General features: G+C 39.6%; 1 protein-coding gene across 3 annotated transcripts in view; it reads right to left on the bottom strand.

The window, feature by feature from the left end:
* Positions 1–1,003: 1,003 nt before the first annotated feature.
* The window catches only part of LOC131678575 (kinase suppressor of Ras 2), a 328,515-nt gene continuing 309,920 nt past the window's right edge, over positions 1,004–19,598 (bottom strand). For 2 of the 3 annotated variants that reach the window (XM_058958797.1, XM_058958795.1), the window contains one exon: positions 1,004–4,027. In XM_058958797.1, the coding sequence (XP_058814780.1) occupies positions 1,461–3,881 (2,421 nt within the window). In that variant the 5' untranslated portion in view covers positions 3,882–4,027 and the 3' untranslated portion in view covers positions 1,004–1,460. Of the gene's footprint in view, positions 4,056–19,598 lie in introns of all 3 variants that reach the window. The other variant, XM_058958796.1, reaches the window with a different exon arrangement.

Below are 19,598 nucleotides of genomic sequence, written 5' to 3'. Positions count from 1 at the left end.
GACATTACCCACCCATTTTTCTTCTGTGAAAACATGTGGCGTAACGATCTAGCTAACTCCCCCTCCTTCTATGTCAAAACTTGTCGTACCCCCTCGCCCCACTTCTAGCGTTACGTAATTTATGAATGGTCCCTAAGTAGAAAGTTATAGTTTTGCAATATTTCGAAAACTTTAGAATAAGTAAATGCCTGGCATTATCAAGAACAAACGTGGTGTGGGTGTATCGCAAGTGATATTAGATGGACATGATGCGACATCCACACGACGAACTCCTCTGAGGTTGTTGAAATCCGCTCACTGACATGTAAATTCGCTGCAGTAACCCTCTGTTGTCAGTTTCATGCGATGCTGGTAGAGTAAGTTATCTATTTGGAGAATACGGCCGGAACACAACGATCATTTCATTGATATTGTCCGCACGTTGCTTTAGATGTGTGGCAATAGTCGTGTTACTGTATCATTTGTCTGGAATCCTGTCTTCGATCCAAGAATCATACAGGTTCGTGAAAACGTGTTTTCATTCAACGTAGGAAAAGGCAGTTCACGAGCTCTTGTATTTGATGTACTATGAATCGTCTACTACGTCCAATCAATCTCGTGAAAAATCTAAATCGCGTTCGTTTCCAAGCCGGCATTTGAGGTACTACCAGCTGCGGAAACTTGACAATATTAAAGTTACTGTATCCGGAAGACTTGAAATATGAAGTAGATCAGTTAGTGAGATATTTTTAAGGTAAACAACGCATGTTATATATACATGGAATCATATAATCGTATATGATTCTATGTTTAGGATTATTCGCACTCTTTTATCCTTAAATCTATATGAAATAAATACAAACCTTTCACTGAATTTCTTCCATTTCTCCATTTGTCTATTATGCAAAAACGTTAGATGTCTTGAGATAAGGAAATTATAGGATTGGTCAACTCCAACCATCAAGAAGGATTTGAAGATTCAGTCAACCCAAAAAACAAATCATTATCTTTGCATTTGTTTATTTTATCATACTTGGCAAATAATAACTTACAATAAAAATCAAATACGGAGAAAAATAATCCTACTATCAAATATCCTGCACGATTTTTGTTTTTAACCACATTTCATATTTATATCCATACGTTAAATGTATTCAATATATTCTCCGTATAAGCGTCTTATATAGAGAGTACAGATTAAGTTTTTACTGGCAACTTGGTACTCAGCATTTTTTTTGTTAAGTCTAACCAGTTTGCGCCACCCCCCTTTTTCAATATTTTTTGATATTTGAGGACATTTGGTTTCTTCGTTATATTTCATGATATTGTACAAGTTTCATTCTTAATACAAACTATTCCTAACTGAAGTTTAAAGTACTTTTTCCTCCATGATCGGTAAACAGATAGATCAAAAATGTATTTCTGTATTATTTTGAAGTATCCGTAGCTTAATAATTATGAAAAGAGCTCAATTTATTGTTTTAAAACACTGACTCGGCTGAACGGGATAATTGTACTGGATGGGAAGGAGAGCGAGCCAGTCGTTTTTTAGGTAATCGTTCCAGTAGTCCCAGCAGTTTCGCAAAGTCAGGTCTATCATCTGATTGATAGGTCCAGCAGACCATTAAAATGTCTTTCACATCTCGTGAAGCTTGAAGATTTGCCAGTGTCTGCTTCATTCCTCGACCTACTTGCCATATAACCGATTCGGATGGTTGAGATTTGAATGGAAATTCACCACAGAGCAATTCATACCAAACAGTTCCGAAAGCAAAAATATCCGATGCCTTCGAGAAAGGTAAATCTCCTCCAACAGGACGATAAGAGGTAAGTTTGCGCATTAGCTCTGGGGCCAAATAGCACAACCAACCACTTGGGATACCTAATCCTAAATCACAATACAATAGTTTGGTGGCACTGAAAAGACCAAAATCAGCTATTATGACTTTTCCATTTTCAAGAAAAATGTTTTTCGTTCTTAAATCTTTATGGACAATACCTCGCGCATGTAAATATCCCATGCCCTGCGAAATTTGCTGCGCGACAATTGTTGTACGATTTAGATTGAATTTATCTTTGCGTATGTGAATGTGTGTAAACAGGGTATTGCCTTTGCAGAGTGATGTTACAATAGCTAATCTGGGAGGCTTCATGCATGCGCCCATGAACAGCACAACATTTTCATGACGAGTCTTTTTAAATGTGGCCACTTCTAACTTAAATGCTTCAAGGGTTCGCTCGTCCGCTACATAATCTTCTTTAAACAGTTTAACCGCTACATCACCATGCCAGAGTGCACGATGAACCGTCCCGAATCGACCATTACCTATTTTCTCAAGTAACTTTAAATCATCGTAAGGAATATCCCACTCCTTCAATGAAAGGCTGTTCTGTCTTGGCCAGTTGTCGCTTTCTCTTTCCTCTGTTGAATCCAGACGAATCGGTGTGCGCTCAGATGAAGAATCTGTGCTTGCTGCGCTGGTAGAGCCAGTTTTATCGCTCTCATTGCTTTGGTGAGTATCCTGCAGCTGTGATAGCTGTAATTTTGGATTTTTTTGGACATAGCTAGAAGGATCAACCCCAGTCGCTCCAACGTTATTAATAATGGGATGTGTTTCGATCAATATTCCATCTCGATCCGTTACGTGATTGGGGATGTGTCCACTGGATACTTCGGGAAAGTTGAATTGCGAATATTTAGAGGCCGCTGGAGTTTGAGGTGGCAAAGAAAGCAACGCGGGACTGGAGGGGGAAGAACTAGTGCAGCTAGACCCAGCAGAGCTACTATCCGGACCTCCGTGAATTCCATGAATAGGAACACGATTCCGATCTCTAGCATACATTCCTCGACTGCCAAGATTCGGCGACACATTCGGCAATAATGTGTCGGATTGCAAGCTTTTCTTAAATTCGTCTAAAAACTCTTGCGGTAACCCACAAGAAGGCGGAACATTTGGTTTACAATCCTTATGGCAGCGATATTTACATTCTGTACATTTGAATCCGAAAAACATTTGTTTATTGCATAAATCGCAAGTGCTTTTAGTAACCTTGAACTTCTTGGTGAAACGATGCTGTATCATATGACCCATTCCTCTTGTTATTATGGGTGTGCAAGGTGACTTTGGTGGAATGGATAAGTTGTGGAATAAGGATATGGTGTTTTCTGTGGGATCGTTGGAATGTTGTTGATCCGGCGTTGGTTCAGTATAAAGACGCGTGCGTACTCCAGGCATTGCAACACTACCATTGCCAATATTTGTCTGTGATTGTAGGCTCGATATGATATTGTTGGAATGCGCCATATTTTGCTGACTCACATTGACGACCGATTCCGTTAGCTGTAGCGGTTGATTCGACAAAAGCTGTGACTCGTGTGATTTGGATTTTGTCAGTAACACGAACTGGTCGCTGTTAGCATTTGGATTAACACCATTGACACAGTTGTTATTCTGTAATATCTGCTGTTGATGCAACGGTGGTTGTTGTGTCACAGCTGGTCGCATATGTGTTTGATGCTTCTTTTTTGGTGGTGGAGTGGTAGGAAATCCTTTCTTTATTTGCTTTACTAACATAAGGTTCGTTGGTGAATTGGGAGGTGATGGGGATGGAGTTAACGTACACGTGGAACCTTCCTCATGTTGTGAATGAAGTAACCGTTCTGATAAAACGTCTGACGAGACCGCTGCTGGAGGAGCGATTTCTATTGGACTTTGAACGACTCCATTATTTCGATAGATGGTTTGCACGAATACATTGCCGACACGTGGCTGAGAACGACTGATCCTAGGTGACGCACGGTGATGTAATGGGTGGCGATCCCAAGAATCCCAATACAAATCCATAGGCTCTTTCAGTTCATTGGAATGCAATTGATCGCGGCAACGTTTTAGATTGCTCATTGCTCGAGCCAAACGACGATGTTCATCCCCTCGAGCATTAATATTGTTCGCCAATATTTCCTGCAACTCAACATCGTTTTTGTCGAGCAATAGTTCTAATGAATTAACCTTTTGTATCACAGCATTTAATGATGCAGTGCTCAAACCTGCAAGTATAAAAAAACAACACAAAACCTTCAATTAAATTATGAATTCAATCGTTTAGCAGACAAAGTTACATTACAACGTATCTTTATTTAACCTTTTACAAGGCCATTCGGTACTATATTACCAGCTTTTCATTTCGTGCATATAGCAGGAATATCACATGATAAATGTCCCAATCACGTCAAAATGAACATTGCAACCATGCGTATTGCTTATATTTAAATAGTGTGAAAACTTGAACCACTAAAACAACGAGACGTAACGCCGAATGAATTGTCTATGCCCAAAAATAAAACAGTTGATCCTAAATTAGAAAAAGTGCGACATGTGTCTAAATGCGTCGCTAGCAATGCGATTATTAACCCATATCCAAATACGCGACGTCCAGAGTCCACACGCACTCGTATATGTAACCGCAGTAATCAAAAACAAACAAAATGCGCCGGAGATGTGAAAAGTGCGACATGTGTCTGAATGCGGCGCTAGCAATGCGATTATTAACCCATATCCAAATACGTGACGTCCAGAGTCCACACGCACTCGCATATGTAACCGCAAGTAATCAAAAACAAACAAAATGCGCCGGCGATGTGCCTAAGTTAGAAATTTGTTCAATCGTTTCAGTTTCACGCACCATGCTGATCGGACCATTACGAATGAATAATAAAACTGGTGCAGAGATGTACTGGTATGGTTCTGGCAGAGTCGCAGCGTGGTTCTCAAGCGCCCTTAGTTTCCAACCGGAAGCTAATGTATACACCGAAGACCCGTTTTTATCAGTCCCTTTGGTGTATTTTTGGTTGACAAATTGGGGGCAACGACAACACATATTTATTTATTTCCTTAAATAATCCGAAGATATTAAAATATTTAACATTATTCAGTAGACATAGCCTCATAACCGTGACTGGCTGGCAAGATCGGGTCGAAAAGCTGACAAAATTGGGGGCTGATAAAAACGAAAAACTCTAGTAAGAGAACTGCGGAGAGAAAAACAGCATTTTTGGCAACGTATGCCCCGGCTCTGTATGACGACACGTCCAATGTTATAAGGATAGGCAATGTTCGATTGGATTCGTTTTTTGACAGCTAAACGCGAATACAATCGATCCAAAATGGAGTCTCCGCAGTTCTCTTTCTAGAGTTTTTCTAGTTTTCGCTGTATTACAATATCCCTGAAGAAATATTTCTGGTTAAATGACGTTTCAGACAGCCTCCTGGCAACCCTATACTAACATATGGAGTTTGACAGCGACCTACATATATGGGGAAGAAAGACAAAGAATTTTGCTCGGCGCTATGCACAATATTGAAGCGTTCCAAACGACGTTTTGCATCTTGCGGGATGATTAGGTACCATATCATTCAGAAAATCAGCTCTTAGTAACCAAATACAGCTTTCAATGATTCGATCTAAAATTATTGTTTTGATTTTCATGGCAGTGATGCTGTACAGAGACGCCATTCTTGACAGGGGGCTGGTTTCAGACCATACATCAGCTTCCGTCAACGTCAACAGAACGTCACCTTTCCATCAGAATAAGGTAAATACGTTTCTATGTTGCTCGTTCACTTGTGCCGTACGTCAAAACGTTTCGTGCCGTTGATGTTGTATGTGAATGCCTCCATTTGACTGCATGTAAAGGACGATTCAGACGATACATCAGCTTCCGTCAACGTGAACGGAACGTCACCGTTCCGTCAGAATAAGTTTAATACTTTTCTCTTGTGCCGGTTCCCACGTGCCGTACGTCAAAACGTTTTGTGCCGTTGATGTTGTGTCTGAATGCTTCCATTTAACTGCATGTAACTAATCTTGAAATTCCGCACCGGTAACGGAAGCCTGATGTATCGTGTGAATCGTACATAACTTATCCTGACGGAACGGTGACGTTCCGTTGACGTTGACGGAAGTTGATGTATCTTCTGAATTGTCCTTAAAGGACAATTTTATGTAGATATGTGAATACAACCTAAGTTGTATAATATTGCACTGACCCAAGCTGCATCCAGGACTCGATAAGACAACGTTCATTCATGAATTAGGATGACCAGTACAAGTATCGTTACGGTGCAGCTTGTTCTTTCCTCTCATGAGACGTTTTGCTAATTTGACAAGGCAGTTAAATCGATAGGAATGACGTCCCTTGCAGATCTTCAGGATTAGTATTTCGAGGTATGTATAACATATTAAGGAAACACGAAAACTAACTTTGTGAAAATCCTTCGAATGCGACGCGAGAAATCAAAACCATCGATATGGAGCACAAGCAGAACACTTATGGGGTTTTCGACACCGATGTAGTGGAGTGCACTGAAACTGCACCGTTTTTGCACTTTCTAGCAGAAGTGCAGAAAACTGGGTATGTTCCATTGACACTTCTGCTAGAAAGTGCAAAACCAGTGCAATCCACTACACCGATGTCAATCAATCGAAAATCCCATTAGTGATGTCTGATTTTTGCAAATAATCGATTATTCGTTAATCGAGTAATTTTCGAGACCTTGAATAATTGATTCGATTAATCGGCCAACATGATTTGAGTCGCTTGCATTTTTTGTTCAGCGGTTTTCATGTTTAGTGTTAGCATGCATTATGTTGTCGATTAATTGATATCAACTAATCGATTTACTCGATTATACCGACAGCTTCTAATCGATTATTGATTTTTCGATTATTTCAGAAATGAATTGATTATTTGGGTTAATCGAGTAAAAAATATATCACTATTTGCGCATCATGTATTATCTTTACGGTGGCGTGGCAATCGTGTGCCCCGACGCGAGCCGCTGACGCTTCGTACGCTCATTGCGCATAAAAGTGGTGAGCGTTTTGAAAATATCTGCCATTTCACCCAAACAAAAATCAAAATTCTTAAAATTCGGAGCCTTGAGCTTTCCATAACACTTGTTATTTTTTCACATTTATATGTTACTTTAATCACGATTTTGCCATTATAATTTTTGTTTTGAGCATAGCAAAAAAATGAAACACGTACTTACTAAAAAAAAACAGTAGAATGAAATTTATCTGTAAAAAATAATGTGATACATTATTTTTACAGATAAATTTCAGTCTACTGTTTTTTTTAGTAAGTACGTGTTTCATTTTTTTGCTGAATGAAGCTTCCACGAACATCTACGACAGTCAAAAAATCTTACCATTTTCTGAGAAATCGACGAGGTCTGAACCGCCGCACGTTCTTAATAGCCCCGGGTTCCTTTATTAATTATATTTTCTACAATCGCCCTATGCAAGATTTCGGATCGAAAAGCGTGATGGAGAGCGCACGATGGCCTTTGCACTCAGCGGGGAGGCAAGTGTAAATGTGGCACCCGAAAAGTTCTTAAACGGTTTGGCTAAGCGTCGGTTAATGCCACCAATGCCGAAGGTGCAAAGCTTCTACCACTTCGTGTACGCGCCTAAATTCTTCTCTTGTACGTAAATGATAAGTACCTATATGACGAACGCTTTTCGTTTCCGTATTTTCACCAGTCAAACTGGTAAAAAATGTTTTCTTCATCCCATGTAGTAAGGCGTGAAGCAGAACGCCTCATTCTCATTATAAACTAACGATAATGAAGCATTCGTCGTATACCAGTTCAACGTGCAAGTGTATTCATGAAGAGTGTCATCGGACAGCGCAGATTCGATGCAAGAGAGACGTAACTTTTCAGTTTTGAGGATGTTTATTTCGTCATGAATTTGTTTACGTGAAGGCATGAGTTTCCTCTTGCCGGGAGGGTAAGTTCATTCAAGTACTCAGCTTTCTCACGTTTAACTATTTGCGTCAGGCATAGGTTCTTATTTAAGCGGACCCTACACGAGCAGGAATATTGAAAATAAATAATTTATTGATCAATATATTGATGGTGTAAGGTCATCTTGAAAATATTGATTCTGTAGAATTTAAATGGGATTGATGGATTGGCATTCTTGTCAATATATTTATTGACAATATTTCTGTCTCTATAGATGTCGTAGGCACAATCAGTTCAAACACGTCCGTGTCGTTAACGAAAGCTAGATCGAGGGTCCGTCCATTCACGTTGCTAAGAGACCAGATTTGATAGTTGCCACCAGCGACCAACGTTTCTTGTTCCGATCATCTGTGTTGGAAACACCGTGCCGCACGGTATCACGCATTCGTAATCTAAATACAGTGCTTTTTCAGTTTTCATTTCTCGACGAAAACACGAACGAAGTGCTTCTCCAGTGGTGAACAATGAAAGATTGGTGAGAATAGGTTCAGAAACGACGGAAAAAATGCCCACGCGGTGTTATAAGTAAATATGCAGCCATCGCTGTGCCTACCCGTGTGTTTGCCGGGTCGTTTTTTCGTTCACTCGCTGTGGAGTGTGACGGTGTGCTGGTGGATATCTTTCGAGTCGTAAAAAATGTGAAAAGTTTTTGAAAATTATTATTTTTTAACGTTGGACTTGGTGGTATTTGAAATACCAGTACAGTGTGTACCAATATTTGTACGGTACAGTGCGTTCCAAAAGCGGCAAAAAATCAAAACCGGCAAAGTGCGTTTTTCTTGCTCGTTTTGATATTTAGAGGCTTTGTAGAAGCAAGTAAGCGAGCAGATTCATCACTGCGCACCTACAGTGTGTCCAAAAATTGTGGGAACCCTTCGAAAAAGTCGACGTTGAAGGGCCAAATAAGGTAAGATCTTTTATTTTCTTCACCTTTTTTGTCCACTTGGAGTTGGTATCGGGTGACTGTGCCACATAGCAGTTCCAACGTCTGGTGGTGTGACTCAAGATGGCGGCCGCTAGTAGCGGTGACCAGGGAGGGTGAAGTAAAAGAAGGTTGCTGGAGTACATGGATCCGACGAACAAATTCGTCGAATTTGCGTTCCTGCAGCTGACAGGTAAAGACGGTGTACCTTTGCCAAGAAACCCGTTCATTATTGGCAAATCAGTTGAGGTTGTAGCTGGAGGTACAATTGAAGGTGCGAATACCGTTGCTCGAGAGACACGGTACACCCTTCGAGTTCGGAACCCTGCCCATGTTGCTAAGTTGCGGAAAATGAACCAGCTCATTGACGACACTGAAGTAGTGGTTGAAGCCCATCCGAATCTGAACGTAAGCAGATGCGTAATTTCCTGCTACGATCTGATTCATATGGAAGAGCAGGAATTTTTACAAGAAATTATAAGCCAGGGAGTGATTCGTGTACAGCGAATTACACGAAATGAAGCCGAGAAAAGAGTGAATATGCCAGTGCTAATCTTGACTTTCTCTAAGACCATAAAGGTCATAAAAATAAAAGTCCGCGACAATCTAACATTCCCGGAAGCACGAAAACGAGCTGAACATCTGACTAAAGGCAGCTATGCTCAGGTCACAACACAACCGAATGAGATCCTTAGCAAGTTGAAAGAGTTAGAGCTAACAATGAAGAGGAAGGATGAGCAGATTGTAAAACTACTGACGGAGACCAAACGCAAGGACGCGAAAATCGAACAAATGATGGCGTACATCCATCAGATGAAGCAGATCCAGGAACAACTCACCAGCGATAAACAAGGATTCAAGACAAGGAAGACCGCACAAGCAAATCCACGACAACCTCAGCGGAGAAGTTGAGCACACCACTAAAAAAGACCGCTGCCACTACCACCAACGAAACCATGGGTTATTCAGACGATGATATTGTGTAGTGGCAACGGACCCAAAATAGGAGCATAGACGGTAATATAAACCGTAAAGTGAAAGATCAGCGATATGCGCCATCACGCCACTCTGGCGACGAATGCATATTGCATATCGCTTAGAAAAACATAGGATCAGCAATATGCGCGAGCACTCTACCCGGGCGGTGAACGCATATTGCTTAGGAAAGCAAAAAAGGTCACGTAGCCACTGAAGCGACCCAGCCCATAGCTTAGGTTTAATGAAAATAAAATTCACTCTCAAGCGAACCTCCGAGTGGTACACTTATGAAATATCACAAGTGTCCGAATTAAAAAGAAATGAAAAGAATACCTTTTCAATTGAGATTTTCGAGACGCCTCCTAGCCAACCTCTTCGATAATTCTAATCTATTCTAAAAATTAATTTTCACCGAAAAAAATCGATGACCGTCCATACCAAATTTGCTAGCGGTGATGAAAACAAAGTAACGATTTACGATATCTGCAACGAAATCCAGCATCTTCTATTGCAGCCCTAATATCCACCGTGCACCCAGTCAAGCAATCACGACAGATCGAGTTGCTATACCAACAGAAACACCCCTGAAAACTCTCGGTGTCAATCTCGATCAATCACTCAACTTCATAGCGCACTGCAAATTGACGAAGAAGGCAAGCAAATCTAGGCTTCGCATCCTGCACACCAATTTTTAGTATTTTGTTTCTGCAAAATATTTTGCTGAAACTTTCCAGCAAAACTGGATTTGCTAAGAGATACGCTTTGCAATTTTTGTTTCACTGATTTTTATTAATTGCTGTAATTTCAGCGAAATATATTTTGCAAGCAAGGCAAAATTCAGCAAAATTTTGCTGATATTCGGTAATCAAAATTTAGTGTGTGAAGATCATCGGTGCCAAGCTATCCCGTAGTCAACGCTCCTCTTTACTGCAAATTGGATCCGCAATTATTACTTCGCGATTTTTGTATGGCATCGGCCTCGTTAGTAGAGGTGGAGATGCTGTCATCAAAACCCTGGCACCTGCATACAACAAGATGATCAGATATGCATCTGGAGCATACGTCACTAGTCCGATCATAGCCGTTATGGCCGATGCAGGTACTCTACCGTTAGATCTCCTCATTCTCTAAACTGTAGCCCAATTAGTCATCAGAATGTTGGGAAACAGTAGGGATAATGCTGACCTTCCCCTGGTTCGCCGAGCTTCCGAACGTCTGACAGAAATAGTTGGAACGCCTCTCCCAAACATCTACACCCGAACGCGACTATCTGATCGAAAGTGGTACGATCGCACGCTCCAGATCCTTTGGGACACCAAGAAGCGCGTAAAAGCTGGAGACCCCTCGGGAATTGTTCATCCAGTTGTTCAAAATCTCCTGATAAATCGTCTCAGCTGTTCAACAATCGTCTACACTGATGGCTCAAAAGACGATACCGCAGTAGGCGCGGGAGTATTTCGAGAACACTTCCAACAGTCAGTTGGCCTTCCACAATAGTCAGTTGGCCTTCCACAGCAATGCTGTGTCTTCTTGGCAGAGGCATTCGCAATAAAAACAGCGCTAACAACATTTAAAACGGTTAGCGACTTAGTGATAATGTCCGATTCGGTCAGCTGTTTATCGGCAATCGAAGCCGGCACATCCCAGCACCCGTGGATCCAGGAAATCGTAAAAACGGCTACGAAATTAGTCAATCAAGCTTTGCTGGATTCCAGGTCACGCTGGCATCCGTGGTAACGAGGGGGCTGACAGACTCACAGGAGAAGCGAGGAATATTACTCCTTTAGCTATATCTGTTCCGGGGGCAGACGCCGTCAAGCACATCAAATTAGCTATCCGAAATCAATGGTACCGTCGGTGGTCAGCGTCCACGCGAGAGCTCCGCTGATTAACGAGCACTTACCAGGCTGCGAACAGGGCATATCCGATTAACACACCAGTTCCTGCTGACGAAGGCATCCCCACCAGTATGCGATTGCTACGGAGTCACTGTAGACGTCCGGCATACACTCCACTGCAAGAAATTCGACGAAGCCAGAATAAAGCACGATATCGACCCAACGAGTTTAAGAGCAGCGCTATGCAACAACAATGACAACGAGACGAGTATGTTAAACTTCCTCAAAGAAACGAATGTGTTTAAAAGATGTTAGAATGCAATGTAACGTACTTTGAATTTATATCTGAATAATTTTCCTTTAGACACGAATGCACCAGCTTCGATGTCAAGTGTCAATAAACAACAACAACTACTACACTATAACAAATTAAAAAAAACAAGCGCGACATTTTTTTACTTCACAATTAATTTACGACAAATCTATACCGTTTATTCAAAATGTCATATCTAACAAATGTAAACAAACTGAGTTAATTATGCCAAATAAAAGCCAAGCATTGTCTCGTCCACAAATAACAGAGAAAAATAACTCTTTTTATGTTAATTTAATCTCTAATCAAAATGTCATATATAGTATACCAAAGTTTTGCTAATATTTTGTAGATGTGATGTTTTGCGTTGTGATGTTTTTCCAAGTCGACTGTAGTTAGCATCTTTTTTCAATGCCAAACCTCATATCTACACTCTTGGTTGCAATACAGCACATGAAATACACACTGGCGGCTCCAGGGAGGGGCGCGTGCCCCCCCCCCCCCCCCTATTCGACCGGAAGCTATTTTGGTAAAAAGATATTTGTATTTCCCTACTTCAATTTGTTAAAATTCTAAAAGTGATCAACAAGGCGATCATTCTTTTGTTATACTTTATTAAACCAAGTAAAAGCTAATTAATTAAATTTGGTAACAAAAGCAATTTTGAATTTGTGCAAGCAATAAGTAAAGTATTAGGATTATGGTACCAGTAATACCGGCATCGAAAATATGGAGAATAATAAGTAGTTACCGATAAATTCGGAACTTTTGAAAAAATTATTTCTATTTTATATATTTAAAGTAGAGCTAAAACTTGACGAGAATCAAAAGGCCATCGCCTTCATAAATCTATCCAGTAATAACGGGAGTTAAATGGCACACTCAACACTTGATCACTTGAAAAGTACATTCATTTTTTTTATTTTGTAGCACCGTGTTATCATTACCTAATGCTACGCATAAAAGGCTAGATCATTTAGGCATGGGACTTTTTCAAATTCGTGTATTTTTTACACTTTACCAATAAACTATCTAAGGTTGGAACATAAATAATTAGAGCTTATCTCAAGGGAATAACTGAAACAACTAATCTGTGTCTTAAATATATGCATGCATTTTTCAATGACATCAGTTAGTGCACACCTTCTTTTAGTCACTGCCTCGGCTAACCGACTCCATCAATTCTCCATCTGTCCGATGTCGCTGGTGACTGCTCCTTTAATCTTCAGATCGAATTTCATTATCGCTCAAGATTTTTCTATTGGAGTAACAATTTTGCGGATTTCGCTAGTTTGAGATGAAATGACTCCTATGCTTTTGAACAATTGTAGCACGCAACCCGTGCGCACTGGAAAGGTTTCGGGGGCTCAGACCCATCCTACGAGGATTTAGAATAATTACCTTTAAAAATGTCTTAACAGTAAACAATACTGCGAGCCGTTTGAATCATAAAATGTCATTTGAGTTTATACACTCTAGAAACAAGCCGTTGAAGAAATCAAGGAAAAAATATTACCAGGGTGACTGGAAAGGTATGTAAGTCAAACTGATCGGCATCTCCGAATCGGTTTCTGTTTAGACAAGATGCGATAATATCAATAGTTGTGAGTAGACACAGCAAAGTTCGGTCAGCGAACTAGCAACGGGAGATAAGGAAAAACACGAACGAGCCACATGAAGTCGTAGAAGATCGGGTTACCGTTGTCAAGAGAAATTTCACTGCCGATGATATCTCCGTCGCAGTTGTTGAGAGCTATATGGCTCACGAAAATGGGCATCGATATCGAGAGAAATACCGCCGCCGAGGAATTCTCAGCGACAGCTAGCATATAAATATGCACGAGTCGCACCAAGAAGAATTAGAAAAAGTAGCAATGAACGATAAAATAAAAAGAGCAGGAGCGCAATCCATCCTGAAGTAACACCTAACGATGGATCCGAGGGATGCGGATTAGGGTAAACAAGAGGTTTAGGTTAAGTTGGCAGGCTGAACTACTACAAACTACTACAGTAAAAATTCGATACTACCACAAGCTAGCAGGCAGCGATGTTTGTTGGCTCAATTTGTGGAGCTGAATCGATTGGTACGCAAGACTCGACCCTCCACGGCTCGGGAATAATCTTTAGAGTTGAAGAATTTCTGTACCTTTCTTTTTTTAATTCGTTTAATTGGCACGGCTCAAGGCGTTAGCTTCACGGAGCCGTAGGTCTTTCGTATCTTTCTTTTATAAGAAACGTAAAAATATCAAAACCCTACCATCCCTTGATAATTCCGGCGCACGGGACTGGTAGCACGTCCTTGCTGTTATGGCAGCTGACTATGACTATGACTGGACCATCATGAAAATTAATGAAGCGTAAAACCCGTTTATTGGAGCACTCCCTTTTAACTATTTCCAAATTCAATCTAATCCGTCACAATATAGCCGGTTTTCTTGCTAAAGGTACCGATCCCTCGCCAAATCTTTTTTTTCGTGAACTTACCCACGAAAACAAAATTGCATCTCCTAGGAACCTTGCAGTGAGTAGGAGCCTTGTTTAAACCCCGATTTGTTTGAAATTTCCATAGACTTCATCGTCGATTTTTTCGCCAAACCATAATTCAAGCTATTGAGATCAGGTTTGATTTTCCGAATGACCTTCAACCACAGTTGACAACCATGGATGGCAGTAGTGGTTTCCTTGTACTTCTAATCACTCGAGCCACAGTACTTTCAGGATAATCTAAGTTCCCGAGTCGACACTGAAGGTTTTTCGAGCAACTATTCACAGTTATTTTTGTTTTCTTTTCCTAGATGAGGAATAACTCGGTACCATGTTGGTTTAAAACTGTGAAATAAATAACCAAGCAAAAGTGTAAACAAACAATAAAAAGCTTTTAAAAGCTTTCCGAGATGAGCACAAAAATTCTAATTTCTCGCGTATCTGCATTCCGTTGAACGAGGAATCTGCCCAAAATCAATGGAATTCCAAGGCTAATAATTTAAAGTGACTCGAATTTGTTTGCCAAAATGATAGATTGGTCTTGTCCCTTTTTATTAGTTAAACAATATATCAGGATTCATCTACGGAAGCAATATAGTAACATAACTGTACAGTAGGGTGAGGCGTTGTTATATGGAAAAACGTAATCATAGCCACATCAACCGAGCACAGCACTTTTTGGTTCCTTTTGGGGTCCCAAACAACTGTGCAAAATTTGGGGTCAATTGGTGTTGACCCGGCGTAGCGCATTGCGTTTGAAATTTGTATGGAGATTAGTATGGGAAAACCTACATTTTTGCATTTTTAATTCTACAGACTACAATTCTTCCTGTAGTAAGCCAACAATTAGATAGAAGTATAGTCCAGGATATGCTGAACAACTTTGCCGAAGAATGTATGGTGTTAGAGTGTCTCTAAGCCAAGTTATAGCTGTTCAAAGTTCAATACATCGAATTAAATGCCAAAAATCATTTTTATTGCCAACACTGCGGGTGTACCAATGGAATTTCATATAGAATTCCAAAATAACATTATATATTTTAGATTTACCACATTGGTATGTTTGGATGAATTATTCAAAAACCTTAGCTCAATTTCATGAGCGTAGGTAGTTTAGCAATAGGGCGTAGTGAGCGGTGAGGGGGGGGGGGGGGTCTTTAATATGTAGAAATTCGAACTGAAATGTTTTTGAGTTGGAATGTTCAGATGAATTATTTCAAAACATTTACACATTGTCCTACTCATAATAGTAACGATGAAATAAAACATACTGCATCCCTTTGCCTTGACTTTTATCAATAGAAGTTATGTTACAGACTGAATCAACTGATGTCCAGTTGATATGTCAGAGGATTGCATTGAATATATTTCAGTTTAATACGCACTATGATTTGATGGGATGCTCATTTCGATGCTGTTCGATCACCTGAAGCAAAATTGATGTGGGGATCTGGTGGATTTCATGTTGAAATCCAGAAATTAGCTTCACGTCTCGTGATCGAACAGCATAGAAATGAGCATCCCATCAAATCATAGTGCGTATTAAACTGAAATATATTCAATGCAATCCTCTGACATATCAACTGGACATCAGTTGATTCAGTCTGTAACATAACTTCTATTGATATAAGTCAAGGCAAAGGGATACAGTATGTTTTATTTCATCGTTACTATTATGAGTAGGACAATGTGTAAATGTTTTGAAATAATTCATCTGAACATTCCAACTCAAAAACATTTCAGTTCGAATTTCTACATATTAAAGACCCCCCCCCCCTCACCGCTCACTACGCCTTATTGCTAAACTACCTACGCTCATGAAATTGAGCTAAGGTTTTTGAATAATTCATCCAAACATACCAATGTGGTAAATCTAAAATATATAATGTTATTTTGGAATTCTATATGAAATTCCATTGGTACACCCGCAGTGTTGGCAATAAAAATGATTTTTGGCATTTAATTCGATATATTGAACTTTGAACAGCTATAACTTGGCTTAGAGACACTCTAACACCATACATTCTTCGGCAAAGTTGTTCAGCATATCCTGGACTATACTTCTATCTAATTGTTGGCTTACTACAGGAAGAATTGTAGTCTGTAGAATTAAAAATGCAAAAATGTAGGTTTTCCCATACTAATCTCCATACAAATTTCAAACGCAATGCGCTACGCCGGGTCAACACCAATCGACCCCAAATTTTGCACAGTTGTTTGGGACCCCAAAAGGAACCAAAAAAGTGCTGTGCTGAAAAAACGATCATTTTGCCCCACCCTACTGTACAGTGTACACACTATTATTTGGAAATTCAGAATTTATGTTTGATATTGTGGGCGTATTTGAGTAAAATCTGATAGCAAATTGAAAACTAAACTTGATGTTGTGAACGACTAAAAGATCAAAATCGAGAGCAAGGAATTGTTCTTTGTCATTAAACTGATCTGCTACCAGTGCACTGTGAGAGCAAATATTTAAAAAACTGTTGAGATATTTCGATGATAGCAAAATAAGTACTCAATTTAATTGTTTTCTCAAGAAAATGAAAAACAAGAATTTCTTTTGGAAAACGCAGAGAGTAAAAGTACACAAAAATGACATTAACATATTTCAGAATATTTTCTAGAAGTGAAAATTGAGCTTAGGCTTATGAATGTCACCTTACTTCACCTGTCCAAAAATGCCTATCCAATGCAGAACAGCTTAAAATACGTGGCTGAAAGTATTGGAATTAAGATTCCCGTGTATATGGAAAATGACAGTTTAGAGGTACAGTTATATGAGCTATCAACGCTTACCCCTTTAAACCGAATAAAAAATACACGTCATTATTTGGAGATGTAGAATCCGTTTCACCTGATACTTGAAGAAACTTTTTCCTGAATATGGCTAATTTCTATGTGCAAGTACTGTGTATTAAACGGGACATAATGTGCAAATTTTAAGCGGAAGATAGTCAGGTGAATACATCATAACCAATTGCCAATACATTTATGGCAAATCAATCCAACTACAATTATCAGGTTGCCAAATTTGTGGCAATTGTTCAACTGAAAACACAGCATCAAGCACCCCAACATCAACAGCCAGCGCGGCTTTTGTGACCTGTAAGTGCAAAAGGTAACGAAAAAATCTGATCGTGAGCACGAACGCGGCATTACCGATTAGAGATGGGCAGAATAGTTCTTTAAAACGAACTAGATCACATGAACCATTTTCCCGTTCAGTTGAATTTTTAATTGCACATAGCGAATAATTGTCGAAAGTGTGATCTGAAAAGACCGGAAGACATATGCAGTATAATTTTGGAGCGAAAACTCTCTCTGAGCGTTTGCCAATCGAACTGTTACATATATTCGTTGGCCAGTTGTGTATGATGAAATGACAGAAATTGGGAGTGAGAGGGATTTTTCTATTCTTCTTGAATGTCGTTATTCGTCAATTTCCAATTTCCACAGGATGGCATCCATGACAGTTTGCGAGACGGTATGTCAGTTCATTGTCATTCGTTCACCTTAAAATTAATCCCTGGAATTTGGCGATCTGCTCTAGGCGAACTGGCCAATTCATGTCTAAGGAAATTAAATAATTACTACTGTGCTTTGGAAAGGAACTCCCGTTCACTCTTTCTATTTGAAGAACCAGTTCTCCTGAACCACTCGCGAATAGATTTCCCATCTTTACGTGAATGATAAGAGAAAAGTAAATGAACCTCATGATACAGCAGGCGACAAGACACGTGTGTCCCCGCCGCGAAAGAAGCTATGGTAAGTATAGCACGTACTAAATCCGACGAACACTCAATAACATTTGGTTTTGTTTTTAGTTACATTTTGTAAATATATAAAAGACCATCGGCTTCGTTAAGTCACCGCAATGAGCCGTGTCGAATAAATGAGTTATAAAAAATAGTTATTTCATTCAAGGATGGTGTTTGATTCACTAGTCGTTAATCCCGAAATATGAACTGTTTTAAGAAATTATTCTAAAATTCGAAGTTTCTAAATGTATTTATTTTTTAAATGATCTATAAATAATATTTTGTCAGAAAGGCGTGCCCCTCCTTTGTCAGCCAGCTGGAGCCGCCTATGGAAATACATCACAACTACAAGCCCGTCTCTCAAAACGTCATAGTAAAATGTGTCATCTACAAACGGTGTTGCCAAGATCACATATGTATAAGAGCATAATAGGAAAAGTGATCGGCAAAATATAATAAAATAATAGTTATCAATTATCTCCCTATTAGCTTCGCGAAAAACATGTAATATGCTTATACGATCCTACAATGAGTAAATGCAGAGGTGATAGTACAATTAATAGCCTTCTGTGTGCTTTAATTGTTAAATAAACTTTTAACACAAGAAAATTTTTGCACGCGATTTTCTCCGTTTCACGTTTCTGTTAGATATGATGTAATGAAAAAAACGCTCTAGAAATGTTTACGTGTGATTAAAGTGTTTAAACTTTAGAAAAATGCAGTTTTCTAGGGTGGTAGTGCTAACTTTACTGTAGCACTACTTAATTCGGTATAGTAACAAGTGCGAGTTTTTTTTACTTCACAACTAAATTACGACAAATGTTTACGTGTGATTAAAGTTTTTGAACTTTAGAAAAATGCAGTTTTCTAGGGTGGTATTGCTAACTTTACTGTAATTTTTTGGATTTCACAACTAATTTACGACAATTAAGCGACAATTAATCCATGTGTCATGGTTCACTTTTTCTTAAGTGGTAGTGCTAACTTTATGCACATATTTTCAGGTGCAAGGTTTTGATTTTGAGATTTCAGGTATTTTGGACCAGGCTAGTGCTCACCGTGTAACATGAAGTCTGTAAGCCACTGCAAAAAAAGAGAGCCAATATAGTGCTAGGTTCCGACCGGAAGAAGCCATAGTGTACGACTGTTGATTTTTTCCACCCCGTCATTCCAGAACAAAGCTTGCAAGCCACTGCGAAAAAAGGGGGCCAATATAGTGATAGGCGGTCATAAACGGAGAAGGCTAAGTATCCCGGAACAAGACAAAGGGACAGCAACGATAATCCTGTGGCTCCGCCCGTAAGAATTCCCAGCGTACGCCTGTTGATTTTTTTCGCCCCTTCATTCCGGTACAGAGTGCAATCGGCCTTTTAATGTAGAATACATTTAAGGTTTCAATATAGGGGTCCCGTTTCAAAATATCGGCTGCGGTGCCGCGTCAGATTTTGAACGTTAATAACTTTTATCATACTTAACAGAATGATTTGATTTTTAGGCCAATTTGTTGCAAAT

This window comes from Topomyia yanbarensis, chromosome 2 (genome assembly GCF_030247195.1).
Source record: "Topomyia yanbarensis strain Yona2022 chromosome 2, ASM3024719v1, whole genome shotgun sequence".
In the NCBI taxonomy this organism is placed as follows: Eukaryota; Metazoa; Arthropoda; class Insecta; order Diptera; family Culicidae; genus Topomyia; species Topomyia yanbarensis.
Note: the sequence above shows the minus strand (reverse complement) of the source record. Positions and strands in the feature narration are given on the sequence as shown.